This window comes from Rana temporaria, chromosome 8, assembly GCF_905171775.1.
Source record: "Rana temporaria chromosome 8, aRanTem1.1, whole genome shotgun sequence".
In the NCBI taxonomy this organism is placed as follows: Eukaryota; Metazoa; Chordata; class Amphibia; order Anura; family Ranidae; genus Rana; species Rana temporaria.
Window position 1 is genome coordinate 124,441,580 of NC_053496.1, and position 16,959 is coordinate 124,458,538.

Below are 16,959 nucleotides of genomic sequence, written 5' to 3' on the forward strand. Positions count from 1 at the left end.
GGACATTTATTAACGTACACTATAGCCGTCATGGTGAACCTTGGCATGAGCATCATGGGGATTTCTAAAACATCTGGGGTGCCAAGGTTCGCCATCACTGCTCTATAGTATAGCAAATATTCCCTTTCTACATTCAGTTCAACCTTAAAAACTATCATATGAAAGAATTATGCCCTCTCCCTAGACCCTGCTTTCATTTCTAAAGCTAAAACAATATTAAAAGCATAACTGATGGCAAACATTCCTTGTATGTTACTAGCCCTAAAACCTGCATCGAAGCCTATTCCAATTTCCATGTGAGCACCGCAATTGTGTTTTATGCTGTATATTCTACTGTTGTAAACGGACATCACTGAAGGTAGAAAAGCACCTTACAAGATTTCATCCTGGAAGAAGAAGTAGGTGATCATGTAATTGTTATAGTACAGAAATTCTACAGCCAGGTCCATCCACCACCGACAGGCATTAGGGAAGCAGAGCCCTTTCCAGGATACATTGGATTCCATTTACAGGGTTTGATTTTACATTTGGGTAAAAGGAGAAAGTTCTCTCTTTACTGCAATTTCAACATCTGTTTGTTTTTGCCAACTGTGCAAATACTTTCAGATAATTGCCTTATGGCTCCTACACTTGGCTGGCTAGCTCCTAAATGTTACCTCGGCCATGCACTGTATGTTTTGTACTTATTAAAGCAGTATTAAACCCAAAAACAAACATTATTATTATCATTTACATATGCAGCCTACCAATTCTTAGAAGTGATGGCTAGATTTGTTTTCTTTTTTAGGCTTTCTTCTATTTTCCTCTAGTGATCCAGCCAGCAAGACTGTTTTTTCACAAGCTCAAGCTCTCCAGCAAAATGTATCAGTTTACATGTTGAAGACAAACAGCTTGAAGCAGTAGTAAACTGCCAGAAAAAGCAACGGGCCCCCCTGCAACTTTATCCGCTGGCCGACCACCCGCCATCAAATGGCGCCAGATTGGCTCCCCTGCGGGAATCACCGTAGCTGTACGGCGGCCGCTTTAAGTGGTATAGGTGTGCGCGCCCCGCCGCGGTACTGAGGAGCCGATGCCCGTGCCTGGCGGCCGGGCACCCGCGATCGCTATTGACAGAGCCAGAACGAGGATCTGTGTGTGGAAACACACAAATCCACATTCTGACGGGAGAAGAGACCGATCGTGTGTTCCAAGTACATAGAAACACTGATCGTTCTCCTCCCCCAGGCAGTCCCATCCCCCCACAGTTGGAACACGCTGAGGGAACACAGTTAACCCCTTGATCACCCCCCCCCCCCGAGAGTTAACTCCTTCCCTGTTAGTGACATTTATACAGTAATCAGTGGCTATTTTTAAGATCTGATTGCTGTATAACCACTTGCCGACCGCGCCATAGCAAAAATACTGCTACAGCGCGGTCGAGTTACTGTGACAGGACGTCCCTGGGACGTCCCCGTGCACTTCCGCGTTTGCGCGTCCCCTGGGGCGCGCTCGCGGAAGTGTCCGTGCTCGCCGGGTCTAGAAGACCCGGCGCATCACGGATCACGGTAAATTGCCGCGAATCGCGGCTGTTTACCACGTGATCGCTCCGTCAAATGACGGAGCGATCACTTGTAAACAAACCGGCGTCATTTGATGACGCCGGTTCCTCCCTCTCCTCTCTGTACCGTTCGGTACAGTGCGAGAGGAGAGGAGGGGGGGGGGAGCGCGGGGTGTCAGCAGTGCTGTGGCTGGATCTGTGACAACTGCAGTCACAGATCCAGCCATCCCTCCCAGCTCAGCAATACTCTGCCATACCCCCCATACTTACTCTGCCATACCCCCCCATACTTACTCTGCCATACCCCCCCATACATACTCTGCCATACCCCCCCATACATACTCTGCCATACCCCCCCATACATACTCTGCCATACCCCCCCATACATACTCTGCCATACCCCCCCATACATACTCTGCCATACCCCCCCATACATACTCTGCCATACCCCCCCATACATACTCTGCCATACCCCCCCATACATACTCTGCCATACCCCCCCATACATACTCTGCCATACCCCCCCATACATACTCTGCCATACCCCCCCATACATACTCTGCCATACCCCCCCATACTCTGCCATACCCCCCCATACTCTGCCATACCCCCCCATACTCTGCCATACCCCCCCATACTCTGCCATACCCCCCCATACTCTGCCATACCCCCCCATACTCTGCCATACCCCCCGATACTCTGCCATACCCCCCGATACTCTGCCATACCCCCCGATACTCTGCAATACCCCGATACTCTGCAATACCCCGATACTCTGCAATACCCCGATACTCTGCAATACCCCGATACTCTGCAATACCCTGCGCGATACTCTGCAATACCCTGCGCGATACTCTGCAATACCCAAATACTCTGCAATACCCCAATACTCTGCAATACCCCAATACTCTGCAATACCCCAATACTCTGCAATACCCCCAATACTCTGCAATACCCCAATACTCTGCAATACCCCAATACCCAAATACTCTGCAATACCCGCAATACCCCAATACTCTGCAATACCCCAATACTCTGCAATACCCCAATACTCTGCAATACCCCAATACTCTGCAATACCCCAATACTCTGCAATACCCCAATACTCTGCAATACCCCAATACTCTGCAATACCCCAATACTCTGCAATACCCCAATACTCTGCAATACCCCAATACTCTGCAATACCCCAATACTCTGCAATACCCCAATACTCTGCAATACCCCAATACTCTGCAATACCCCAATACTCTGCAATACCCCAATACTCTGCAATACCCCAATACTCTGCAATACCCCAATACTCTGCAATACCCCAATACTCTGCAATACCCCAATACTCTGCAATACCCCAATACTCTGCAATACCCCAATACTCTGCAATACCCCAATACTCTGCAATACCCCAATACTCTGCAATACCCCAATACTCTGCAATACCCCAATACTCTGCAATACCCCAATACTCTGCAATACCCCAATACTCTGCAATACTCTGCAATACCCAAATACTCCGCAATACCCCAATACTCCGCAATACCCCAATACTCTGCAATACCCCCAATACCCCAATACTCTGCAATACCCCAATACTCCGCAATACCCCAATACTCCGCAATACCCCAATACTCCGCAATACCCCAATACTCCGCAATACCCCAATACTCCGCAATACCCCAATACTCCGCAATACCCCAATACTCCGCAATACCCCAATACTCCGTTAATGTTTTGGGGTTCTATGTAATTTTCTAGCAAATAAATTGTGATTTTTCCATGTAGGAGAGAAATGTCAGAATTGGCCTGGGTGTTCCAGAACGCCTGTTGGCGCTCCCTGCATGTTGGGCCTCTGTATGTGGCCACGCCGTGTAAAAGTTGCACACATGGGGTATCGCCATACTCGGGAGGAATAGCAGAATGTGTTTTGGGGTGTTATTCGTGGTATGCATATGCTGTGTGTGAGAAATAACCTGCGAATATGACAGAAACAAGTTTTTTTTTTATTTTTTTACAGAATTTTCGGTCGTTTTTCTTTTATAGCGCAAAAAATAAAAAACCCAGAGGTGATCTAATACCACCAAAAGAAAGCTCTATTTGTGTGAAAAAAAGGACAACAATTTCAAATGGGTACAATGTTGTATGACGGAGTAATTGTCATTCAAATTGTGAGAGCACCGAAAGCTGAAAATTGGTCTGGTCAGGAAGGGGGTTTAAGTGCCCAGTGGTCAAGAGGTTAAAATGTCCCAATTAAAAAAAAAAAAAAATGCTTATTGCGATTTTTTTTTACCAAAAATATGCAGAAGATTACATATCTGCCAAATTATAGTAAAAACGTAAAACAAATATTGTGTTTTTTTCCAAAATGTTAGCTTTTTGTTTATTGCGCAAAAAAATAAAAACCTGCAGAGGTGATCAAATGTCACCAAAAGAAAGCTCCATTTGTGGTGGAAAAAAAGGATGTCAATTTTGTTTGGATACAGCGTCGCACAACCGCACAATTGTCAGTTAAAGCGACGCAGTGCCGTATCGCAAAAAAAATGGCCCAGTCAGGAAGGGGGTAAAACCTTTTGGGGCTGAAGTGGTCATAAGTCATAATCTACTAGTATGCACCGCATACTACCACATTATGACAGACTTACCTGTACACCGAGCCCTCCAGCGCAGTGCTGTCGCTGCTTCCTGGCGCTGCCATCTTTATCTGGTCTTTCTTCTGGGCTCCGGTTGTATGAGTGGCCGGGGCTGCGATGTTGTCATTTGCACGCATGCCACAGATCTCTGAGGGTTCGGCACGGTATCTCATCCCTTCATAGCACATGCTCCAGTGATGTCACACAGGCTGCTTGCTGTGTAAATATCTCCTAGACAGTGCAAGTTTAGGAGATTCTTTGTACCTACAGGTAAGACTTATTATTGGCCTACCAGTAGGTACAAGTTTAATTGCTCTTTAACCCCGGTAGGCATGATTAAAATGATCAGATTTTATTAATTCATGAAAAAATCTTTATCCCAAAAAGGGATTTTATTTCTTGCTGCAACGGATTATTAAGAGTGAAATAGAGTTTGGCTTCGATTTGGTAGAGTATTTAAACCTGCTAATAAATTTAACACTACCATCACCCCCCCAGACTAACAATGCTGCTGTCGGCTGTGCCTCCTGTGCTTCTTTTATCCAGTTATGTCTCAATAAAGGTGAAAAAAGCCAAAGAAAATAAAACAAATGCCGACACATCATCTAATTACTGGTAAGCTGCAATATAATACATTTTTATTTTATTTTTGGGGGGAAAATACAACTTTAAGTTTTCCTATCAGTTTCTGAACGGTCACCAGGATAGGCATAAACAATCTCCCTAACAGAGATACCGACAGCAATAAAAACCATGGTTCTCAGCCAAAACTTAAAGGGTATGTAAAATGAATTTTTTTATATATATTTTTTAAATAACAAACATATTATACTTACCTCCACTGTGCAGCTCGTTTTGCACACAGCGGCCTCAACCCTGGTCGTCTTGGCTCCCCCTCGCAAGAAATCATCACCTTCATGCGAGCTCGCATGGTGAGGAGTTCTTGCGGGCGCGCTCCTGTGATACAGCTGGCGGCCGTAGCCGCTTACTGTATCACTCAGCCCCGCGTCATTGGATGTGATTGACAGCAGCGCCAGCCAATGGCTGCGCTGCTTTCAATCAACCAATGAATGAGCCGAGAAGCAAGCACGTTCACGGCGCGGGACTTTCGAAAGGTTAGGAAAGTAAATGGGGGGGCGCTAATCCGCAGATGCTTTTACCTTTATAACTCCTTTTAAAGGGATTGTAAAGGTTTGTGTTTTTTTTTCATAAAAACAACAAAGATATTATACTTACCTGCTCTGTGCAAGGGTTTTGCACAGAGCAGCCCCGATCCTCCTCTTCTAGCGCTCTGGGCTCCTCCCCTCCATCGGGTGCCCCCACGGAGATCTGCTTTTCCTGGGGGCATCCGTGCGGGCACGCTCCCGAGTCCCACTGCTGCGTCCATTGACACAGACAGCAGGACTCGGCCCGCCCCCTGCTCCTATGTCACTGCATTTGGTTGACAGCTGCGGGAGCCAATGCCTCCCGCTGCTATCAATCTGCCAATGAGGAGAGAGACAGTGGCTGAAGCCAATGGGCTTGTGCCCATCGCTGGAACGGATCGTTAAGTAAAAAGTGGGCTCTGGGGGGGAGCTGTAGCAGAAAAGAGTTTTCACCTTAATGCAAAGAATGCATTAGGGTGAAAAACCTTGAGACTTTACAACCCCTTTAAGAAACAGTGAATTGTCCACAGTAGGGCTGCAACTAACGATTATTTTCATAATCGATTAGTTGGCCGATTATTGTTTTGATTAATCGGATAATAGCCTTAAAAAAAAAAAAATACCGTGACCCCCTACCTGAAAATATACCGTGACCCCCTACCTGAAAATATACTGTAACCCCCTATCCCAAAATATACTGTGACCCCCTATCTGAAAATATACCGTGACCCCCCTATCTGAAAATATACCGTGACCCCCCTATCTGAAAATATACCGTGACCCCCATCCCAAAATATACTGTGGCCCCCTATCCCAAAATATACTGTGACCCCCTATCCCAAAATATACTGTGACCCCCCTATCCCAAAATATACTGTGACCCCCCTATGCCAAAATATACTGTGACCCCCCTATCCCAAAATATACTGTGACCCCCCCTATCCCAAAATATACTGTGACCCCATCTGAAAATACACTGGAACCAACACGGATCATCAGAAGAATATGACTTACTCCGCAGTAGCATTTTCTTTAGGGAAAACCAATAATTACTCACCTGTCCAAGAAGATATCGGGCAGTGGAGGGTATGTCTGCATATCTGGAACTCGCTCATGGACAATAACCATTACGAAAGAGGTGAAGCCAAACACGATGAAAACATATACACCGCTAATTGCTGTCTTCCAGTACTCGGGATCAAGTCTCTTTGGGGGGTGCTTGTTTTTTCCATTGGAGTACTGATGAGGTTCTACACTAGAGTCTACTCCTTGCCCATCATAGTCTCGTGTCAGTTCTCCATTACACAACCAGTCAGGACTAGATGGTGCGCTGAGGCTGAGGGTTCCAGGACTTGCTTCCGTACTCAACCCCAACTCCTCTAGGACACCGACATGCTGCTTCTGGAGTTTGCGGATAGAAAGCATAAGATGTTTGATGTCACCAAGAACTTTAATTTCCAGTGGAGGCGAGCGCAAATCATACTCCGTTAGGGCCATCAAAGCCGTGCCATCCAATCGATGTTTGTTGCACAGGAGATCTACATAGTCACAAAAGCCTTCTTCTTTCAACCATTTGGCCACATGTTTTGTGGTCCAGCGGCGAATACATAACTGACTGTTGCTTGCCATTGCTTTAGGAGACACCTGTGATGACAGAAGAGAAGGTTACAAGTTGGTTGCGCAGTTATCTTGAGAATACTGTTTATTTCAGAGATATTTTACATTTAGCGCACACAGAAAAGAACATATCAGTGATAATAGGAGCTTTGTCTATTCCAGGGGTCTCCAAACTTTTTAAACAAAGGGCCAGTTTATTGTCCTTTAGGAGGGCCGGATTGTGGCCGGCAGGGGCAAAAATTTCGGCATCATTGAGAATAAATCTGGTCTCAGGATTGGTGGTCAATAGGAGGGGTAGTGCCCTCTATTAATAGGAGAAATAGTATCCCATCATTGATATCAGTGGAAGAAAGAGTGCCCCATTGTTGCTGTCAGTTGGAGGAATAGTGCCCCAAGGGCCAGACAGAAGCTAGCAAAGGGCCACATCTGGCCCTTGGGCCACAGTTTAGAGACCCCTGATCTATTCTAAACAGAATACATACACTTTAATGGTATACAAGATTTGGGGTCTTAAAAGATATGTCAAGCTTTAAATTACCATATTGATCTACTTTCCAAACTGACGAAGGATAAAGGCATCGGCTTGTTCAGCCTTATGTCGTGAACCAGTAATATGGAGGCTAAACCATGCCCGGTTATTGGTAAGCATTGGTAGCCTGGGCAGCCAAAAGTCTGATATAATATCTGACAACGCAGTCTAATAGCCAGATTCAGGTAGCTTTACGCCGACGTGTCAGTAGACACACACTCTGAATCTAGAGCCGTCCTAAATTTAAGCGTATTCTGGAAACCAGATACGCTTAAATTAGGCTAAGATACGAGCGGCGCAAGTCTCCTACGCCGTCGTATCTTAGGGTGCAATATTTACGCTGGCCGCTAGGTGGCGCTTCCGTTGAGTTGGGCGTAGAATATGCAAATGACTAGATACGCCGATTCACGAACGTACGTGCGCCCGTCGCAATTAGTTACGCCGTTTGCGTTAGAGATACGTCGGCGTAAAGATAAAGTTGCTCCCTAGGTGGCGCCACCCATGCAAGGTATGGACGTCGGAAAAGGCCTATCTTTTTACGTCGTTTGCGTAAGTCGTACGCGAATAGGGCTGTGCGTAAATTACGTTCACGTCACAGGCATTGAGCCGACGTATCTTTGGGCGTAAATACGACGCGATACTGAGCATGCGCGTGCATGTGCTGTTCGTTCGGCCATGCATCTACATGGGGTCAAGCCTCATTTAAATACAACACGCCCCCTACAGCCTACTTTGAAATAAGCGCGCTTACGCCAGCCTATTTACGCTACGCCGCCGTAACTTAGGAGGCAAGTGCTTTGTGAATACAGCACTTGCCTCTCTAAGTTGCGGCGGCGTAGCGTAAATACGGTACGGTACGCTACACCCGCGCAACGTAGATCAGCCGTACCTGAATCTAGGCCTAAGAAAGCTGAAATTTAGGCTGGCCATAGACAGTTCAACTCTCAGCCACTAGAGCAGGAACCAGCACAGATTTAAACCATGTATGGGCAGGCTGAACATCCAAGTTTATCGATCAACTTGGGTGCAACCAGCCTGTTGGATTTTACATGGGATTACAACTGTAACAGCTGCTAGCAATAATGACCATGTTCTCTAGGTAAGGACGGTTCCCCTCACAGGGAGAATACAATAGCCCCATAGGAGGAATTCCCTCATCACCAATGACTGTGTTGATGGGGGAATTGAGCAAATTTTTTTCTGCAAAAATAAAAAAATAAATCGCTCCGTCTATGGCCAGCCTTTCACAAGTGGTCTGCAAGCAGAGCAAGCCAGCAGGGGAGACAAATGCAAGGATACAATTAACCTACTAAGGGGAAATTACATACTGATGTGTCCCTGACTGCTGCCTGGCAATCGTCCTTTCTTTGCAATACATCACCTGCATTAATATTGTTCAGCTGACAGTCAGATGGGCGTCTAATGAATCAAACCTCTGATTGAGAGCCAACGCAGTCGCTCAGAAGCCAAGGGTTGAACCGGTTCTGTAGCAGGTGGTGCACTGTACAAGAACATCCATGCAAGGTTTTACAAGGCCATATCAGACATTCTCACCATTAAGATTCTCTCCTATGTTCACAGCCATTTCCTGTGCCAGGTAAAGACTGTTACTATAGAAGTGCCCCTAGAGAGGGTTCATCTCCTCCGTAGCTGCTGTCACATTTAAAATCAGCACATCACATGGCTTGGAGTTATCAATCGACAACTAATGTGCGCATTAGTGCACTGGTAATCCATTGATAATTCCCCCAGCTTTCTAATTGAAAGCATCTAACTTGGTATGAAAGCTGTAGGACATGTCTGCTGGAGCCCAACATTGCACCCGCAATCAGTGAATCGTGGATGCCATGCTTTGCAGGCTCCTGTGGGAGGAAATACGTGGACAGTTTTTTTCCTGAACAAATATGTGCATTTATTATTTTTTTCCTTAAAGCGGTGGTTCACCCACACTAACAACATTTTAGCATTAAATTAGGCATAGTAGCGCGAGCTACAGTATGCCTGTATTGATTTTTTTAGCCCCGTACTCACTGTGCAATCCTATATAGAAGATTCCGACTCCCCGCGGGGAATGGGCGTTCCTATCAAGAGGGAGGATGATTGACGGCCGGCTATGGCACGTCACGCTCCCCGAAGATAGCCGGAACAGGTCTCGGCTCTTCACGGCGCCTGCGCACAGACTATGCGCAGGCGCCATGAAGCGCAAAGTCCTATTTCGGCTATTTCCGGAGAAGCGTGACGTGCCATAGCCGGCCGTCAATCGTCCTCCCTCTTGATAGGAACGCCCATTCCCCGCGAGGTGCCGGAATCTTCTATATAGGATTGCACAGTGAGTACAGGGCTAAAAAAAAACAATACAGGCATACTGTAGCTCGTGCTACTATGCCTAATTTAATGCTAAAAAAAAAAAAGTTTCATTAGGGTGAACCACAGCTTTAAAGTGGATGTAAACCTACTCGTATCCTTTCTAAACTACTACCATAGTGGTTATCTATAAGGATAAACAACATTCCTCCTGCATGTACCCTTACCTATCAAATGTCTCCCCTCTGTCTGTTATGAGACCCGAAAAACTGAAGATTCTGTGGGAGGGTCTGTTGTTGCGGAGCTCGGTGGGTGGAGTTGTGATGTCAGTAGACTCCCCGCCCACCTCTACATCCCCTTGTCAACATGCATTTTCTCCTGTGTATTTCTTACACTGAACTTCTGCTATGATCACCAACATCCGGTCAAAACCCAGAAATGTCACCACATGACTTCAGCATGTCCAATCATGCTGAGGTGTGGAGCAGCCATGTAACGGCTACCCATGTAGTGAGAGGGTCTCAGCCGTTGGAGAAGTCCTTTTCCCTGGCAAGCTGCGATATGCAGGTACCGCCGGTATATCCCATCGAACGCCCTTTCAAGAAACGAGACGGGCTACGTTTGCAGAGTCAAGCAGGACTGATTTTTAATGGTTCACTCTGAGATTTTATACAGTATTCAAGGCACATGAACAATCAAACTGTCCCCACCCACACATCACACCGTGGGGAAGCTTCAATCACCTTCTTAATTATAAACATTTCTTCATTACCAGAACTCAAACACAATGATCTCCTTGAATCAATCAGTCTCTAGACGTTCCGGCACCGAGATCTACTCAACATGACCTGGCCGGGCACATTCCTTTCTCAATAGAATTCAATTAACCTTTAGAACAATATACACTCACAGATCATCACGTTAGCATACACCTGGCAAGAGGCTGTTAACTGGTAATACACAACAGAGCGTCAATTAGCATTTAGCAGTGAAAAAGTCCCTCTACAATTAACCCTTTGAGCTCAGTAACCAGTCATGCAGTCCTCTGTAGGCAGAATAGTTCATAGGTCCGTTACACTACTCCCCTTTTGTGGAACACTCCGGCAGACCCGGATTGATCCTTTTCGGGTCAACTTGGGGATGTCCGGTCTGCTGTTAGGGTAAAAGTTCAGTTTGCCTGGACAGTCCGTCGGCATTCCCATTGGCTTACCAGGTCGGTAGCTGATGGTGAAGGTGAATAATGGAATTCAATTCTGGAACAGTCACTTGCTTTGATCTCTCAATGGCTCCCAAAACCTGTTGTTGATGCTCTTGGGACAGATACGGCACCACCTGGATGCAAATCCCATTTAATCTTTTGACAATTTCCGCCTGTTTGTGCATTTCAATGTTCAAGCCACGGGACATCTCATAATACATGACAGTGTTGTTGCATCTCTGATTTCTCACTGGCCAACTTGTCACATTCCCATTTTAGACTGTGATATTGTGCCGGATCTACAGTACATGTCGGGGAAGGTAGTCTTACCCGGGTCTCAGCAGCAAGCGAGTTGATTCCAGCAACGCGGGTGGTCACGGGACAAGCAGCAGCAGGTGTAGGTAAATAAGCCGAAGTCAGAGGGCCAATGTCGTTGCCCAGCACCACCTCGGCAGGTAGGTTGTCCATGATACCAACTGTGGTCTTTCCTGACCCGGCTCCCCAGTCTAAGTGCACCCGGGCGGTGGGTACGCGAAATACAGCACCCCCTGCGACCCGGACGGCAACTGTGCGAGTGGACACTTTCTCTGGCTTTACCAGATGTTTTTGAATCAGAGTGATAGTAGTCCCGGAATCTCTTAGGCCTTGTGCTACTTGTCCATTCACCCGTACCTCCTGACGGTGATGCTGACGGTTATCCGGAGAGGCCGCTTGTATTGGGTCTGCCTCATACCAAATTCCCAGACATTCCTCAGGGCCCCCCTCGGTCTCCAGTCAGTGGGCCGCAGAGGGACGTGATGGAGTGACCTCTGTGTTGGGTGTTGTGCGTCTCCAGTTGTTATTTGTAGCTCTCAAAGGGCAATAACGAGCAATATGTCCCGTGTCGCTGCAGTGATGGCACGTCACCCTAGGCGAATTTCGGGGGTAGTTGCTAGGCCCCTGAGGACGTGGTGGGACTGGAGCCCGAAACTCTGGGCGTGGGGTGACGGTTGGAGTACGCGGTTCTACCTTCTGAGCCAGCCGCGTAGTACCCTGGCTTACTTTCCTTGTCTCCGCGTACTCATCTGCTAGCCGAACCGCCTCGTTTAAGTTAGCGGGACGGCGATCTCGTACCCAGTCTTGTATGTCTGCGGCCAGGTCTTGGAAGAAATGTTCCATTAGGAACAGCTGCAATACTTCCTCCCCGGTGTTGGCCTTGCACCCTTGGACCCAAAGGGATGCCACCCTTTGTAACTGGTTGGCCCATTCCATGTGGGAGTCCACAGCCTTCTTCTTGGACTCCCGGAAGCGCCGGCGGTAGGCTTCTGGCGTTACGGCATATCGGGTTAGCAGCGCCTTTTTAACTTGCTGATATTGTAAAATATCCTCTGGGGCGAGAGCCCGAAAGGCTTCATTGGCTTTGCCCGACAATTTCCCCGACAAAATAGTGACCCATTGGTCTGGTAGTACCTGGTGTAGTGAGCACTGCCTCTTAAAATCCGCCAAATATCCATCGATTTCCTCCTCACTTTCTACAAAAGCTTTAAATGCAGTGAACGGTATTTTCTTTCCTGTAGCCGCGGGTGGGGGGGTAGGAACTGCATGTGTAATGGGCTGTCTCGCTCTTACCAGTTCCAGTTCTTGTCCCCTCTTAGTTTGTATCTCTTCCCTTGCTTCCCGGAACAGCTGGTTGATTAGTTCCACGGACGTTTCTGGATACAAGGATAATCTCCGCTGTACAATCCCAGTAATTACATCTTCCTCGCTGACCGGTGCAAGGGGCTCAGTTCCTTCCATAGATCCATCCATTTCGTCCAGCTCCAGCAGGTCAGCTATCCGCCCCCCCCCTGTGGTCTGTTGCTGGCGCTCCTACCACGACTCTCTAATAAATCTTTTAGTGTGGATCTTTTCAGCATGGCGTACTGCGACTCCATTCAGCACTTGCTCTTTGGATAAAAGGACCATCCCGCTGCTGCCAACCAATGTAACGGCTACCCATGTAGTGAGAGGGTCTCAGCCGTTGGAGAAGTCCTTTTCCCTGGCAAGCTGCGATATGCAGGTACCACCGGTATATCCCATCGAACGCCCTTTCAAGAAACGAGACGGGCTACGTTTGCAGAGTCAAGCAGGACTGATTTTTAATGGTTCACTCTGAGATTTTATACAGTATTCAAGGCACATGAACAATCAAACTGTCCCCACCCACACATCACACCGTGGGGAAGCTTCAATCACCTTCTTTGAGCTAATTATAAACATTTCTTCATTACCAGAACTCAAACACAATGATCTCCTTGAATCAATCAGTCTCTAGACGTTCCGGCACCGAGATCTACTTAACATGACCTGGCCGGGCACATTCCTTTCTCAATATAATTCAATTAACCTTTATAACAATATAGACTCACAGATCATCACGTTAGCATACACCTGGCAAGAGGCTGTTAACTGGTAATACACAACAGAGCGTCAATTAGCATTTAGCAGTGAAAAAGTCCCTCTACAATTAACCCTTTGAGCTCAGTAACCAGTCATGCAGTCCTCTGTAGGCAGAATAGTTCATAGGTCCGTTACAAGCCAATCCTGGGAGATCTGGAGAAGAAAGGAGGAGGAGGGTAGGAAATACACAGAATGCCTCTCTCAGGCTCATGCATGAAATATGTAAAATAACCTGCCACTCTCGCAGCAAGGAGGCAAAACAGACTCCTATTGCCCTTTTAGGTCTAGGGGAATAAAAGATTTGCTTACCCGATTGTCTGCTTCCCCCCAGCAGCATCTTTTCTCCCATGCTCAAGCGGTCCAGGGTCCTGATGTGATCACAACAATAGCAGGGTCCATAACCCTGAGCATGGGGGATCAGAGGATCAAGTAAAAAGGTTTATCCTCTAAGGAAGCAAGCAATTAACCCTTCCAGTGTGGTTGCGGCCCCACTGCAAAAGGATAATTCAAAATGTTCCTGCAGTTGGACTTTACCAATTCAATACCAGGCACTTATACACCTTCCTGCCCAAGCCAATTTTCAGCTTTCAGCGCTTTCGCAATTTGAATGACAATTGCGCGGTCGTGCTACACTGTACCCAAACTATTTTTTTTATCATTTCGTTCCCACAAATAGAGCTTTCTTTTGGTGGTATTTGATCCCCTATGCGATTTTTTTGCGAAAAAAAAATAAACAAAACAATAAAATAGTAAATTTTTTTTGTAAAGAAGTACGTTTTTTTCTTCAATTACAGGCACTGCTATGGCTGCACTGATGGGCACTGATAAAGGGGCACTGATGGGTACTTATGGGTGGCACTGATGGGCATCACTTGTTTTATATTTTGACAGTCGGTGCCCATGTTGCCAGTCAGTGCCCAATTGTGGGCACTGATTGGCATCTATTGTGAATATTGTTTCATATGTGGATGACCATAAAAAGCCTCTAAACTCAACTGCCTAGAAAGGACTATAAACGACCCTGTGTACATGTACTGATAAGATTACAGAGGAGAGTTCAGGGGCAGTTGAAAAAAATACCCAAGTGCTCCTAAACATCCATTTACCAGCAGTGTACATGAGGCCTTAGAGGCAGGAAAAAAAAAAACCTCATTCGCGTCTCTGATTGGAGCTCACTGGCAGAAAAAACATAAAACTCTCCTAAACTTTGTACAAAAAAAATGTTCTATACAAGCGTTTTTTTACTCCAAAAGAGAACAGACGTTTTTTTTAAGCCCAGTGTGCATGGAGCCTAACAAGTCATAAACAAGCATTTGCGATTTCTCATGTGACGTGCCACTTTGTAGTACACTAGATAAGGCAATACAAAGTACTACTGACACAGAAACAAATCTAGATATGACTTGGTTGAAGTACAAGTGAATAACACCAACATCTGCATATCACAAATAACTAAGGCTGCTTTCACATTGGGCAGCAGAGGTGCGGTGACGGTATAGCCGCGCTATATTTGGCGCCGCTATACCGTCGTATTTACCGCGACTAGCGGCCGAAAATACCGCTCGCAATGCGCCTCTGCATTGCGGGCGGTATTACCGCGGTTTCCCATTTCCCAGAAACAATGCCCTGTGTCTCTCCCTGCAGCAAATGAAAGCTGGTGGAGAGAACCCGGCTTTCAGCTGCTGCAGAGAGCCACATGGGGCATGTTTCTGAAATTGCCCCTCCACCCGACCACACTGATTCCGCCTGCTGTACGGGCCCCTCTGTGTGCCGGGGCCCCCTATAGGAGGACTGGTGGTCCCCCCTATCAGACTGTATGACTGTAGGTACAACAAATATCTCCTAAATCTGCACCGATTAGGAGATATTCTCATCGGCAATGGCCAATGATGTCACTTGCACATGGGTAGTGCTGCTCTGCATTCATGGCCACACAGTATGCACCTGAGGGAGTGACGTCATTGTGGTCCAATCATTCGAACGTCCAGATCCCTCGAACCCGGAAGGAAGACCTGGTAAAGATGGAAGCCTCTGCAACGGTGAAAGTGTGCTGCTAGAGGGCTTTGTTTTTAATGTAAATGTGTCATAGTGTGTCAGTATGCAGTACATACTAGCAGCCGTATTTTTTAGAAGTGCATATTTCAGAAACCTAGCCGGTCAGCTAATGAGGAGGGAGAGGGGATGGGGCAGAGCCACGACTGTGTGTGATTGGAGATGCAGAGACGTCAAACTGATCTTTTCAATGAAAGAATAATAATCTTTTGTTTTACTGAAATATCTTTAATTGAAAAATTCTTTGAAATAAATCGATTGCATGACCAATCGATTTGTTATGGTTATGTGTACAAACTGTACCATATAAAAAGGGGGGGCAACTAGTACAGACAGGCAGGGTGGATTTGATTAAACAAACTAGTAAAAAGGCTTGATTTAAATCATAATTTTTAAAGGACAACTGTCATCTCTGTCCCGCAGCAGCTCCTCCTCTGATCCGCTGTTGACTCCCTGACAGTGAAAAAAAGAAAAGAACGGAGGGCGCACCGACCTAGTGTGATACTGCTAAAATGAATTTATTCAAATGTTAAAATCAATCATTATACTCACAATGTGGAGTTTAAAATCAGGCTTTAAAAGACAGTACAGCAGAAACCCCTCGCCGTGGGGCTTGCAGGAATATATATATACACATGGGCATGTGCTGATAGGTCAGGGTCGTGGCTCGCCCCTCCCACAAAGGAGGAGGGGCTCACCTTGGGCACCTCCCCCACACCCCTTTCACACATGTGGACCGTATGTCTGTATTTCATCCATCCGTTTTCAGATGAAATACAGACATACATGTATCCCTATGGGATAGTGGGTGACAGCCGATGAACATCCGCTGACACCTGGTCTCATCGGTCCCCGCTATGGTCCGATTCTGCAGACGGGAAGAAAATCCTATTTTTCCATCCGTCTGCGGATCAGGTGAACACGGACAGACAGTCTGTGTTCATCCGATCCCTCCATAGAGGAGAGCGGAGATCTGACAGGCCTGTCATTTGCCGGCTCAGCGGGGATCAACGGAGCGACCCCCGCTGAGCAAGCGGATGAGAAAGGTACGGATCCTCACGTGATCTGTACGTGTGAAAGGGGCCTTAGGCTATGAACAGAGTATATTACAAGAACATCGTTAATACTGGGAGGTAGCTGTCAGGACTATAAGTCAAAAAGATCCTGAGGTTGAGACCTCACTGAAATGTAATCACTGTGAGTAGGTCTTCAAGAATAAAAAGGCCTTAGTCCAGTGACTATAATGCCCTAAATATTTTCCTGTTTCTCCTATGGGGCATCCAATCAAAAATTGGAGAGAGGGAGAGGGGGAAAAAAAGGGAAAGAGCGGTTAGAACACGATACCTAGATCGGCTGGAATCAGAGGCACAATAGAAGAGGTAAAGAGAGAGGAGAAAGACGAAGCGAGTCCATCCGGGGATCCTCCAGTCATTATCGGCTTCGTTCTCCTGGGACCTGCAAATAAGCCAACCAAGGGGACCAGATTTTATCAAAGGTTGGTTGCTTATCTCACTACTTTTTCATTCAACATG

At 46.7% G+C, this 16,959-nt stretch overlaps 1 protein-coding gene across 2 annotated transcripts in view; it reads right to left on the bottom strand.

Moving 5' to 3' along the window:
* Positions 1–16,959, bottom strand: part of SAMD8 (sterile alpha motif domain containing 8) — a 77,439-nt gene that overhangs the window by 37,304 nt on the left and 23,176 nt on the right. For both annotated transcript variants that reach the window (XM_040320653.1, XM_040320651.1), the window contains exon 2: positions 6,367–6,953. In XM_040320653.1, coding sequence (XP_040176587.1) covers positions 6,367–6,938 — 572 coding nt within the window. In that variant the 5' untranslated portion in view covers positions 6,939–6,953. The remainder of the gene's footprint in view (positions 1–6,366; positions 6,954–16,959) is intronic.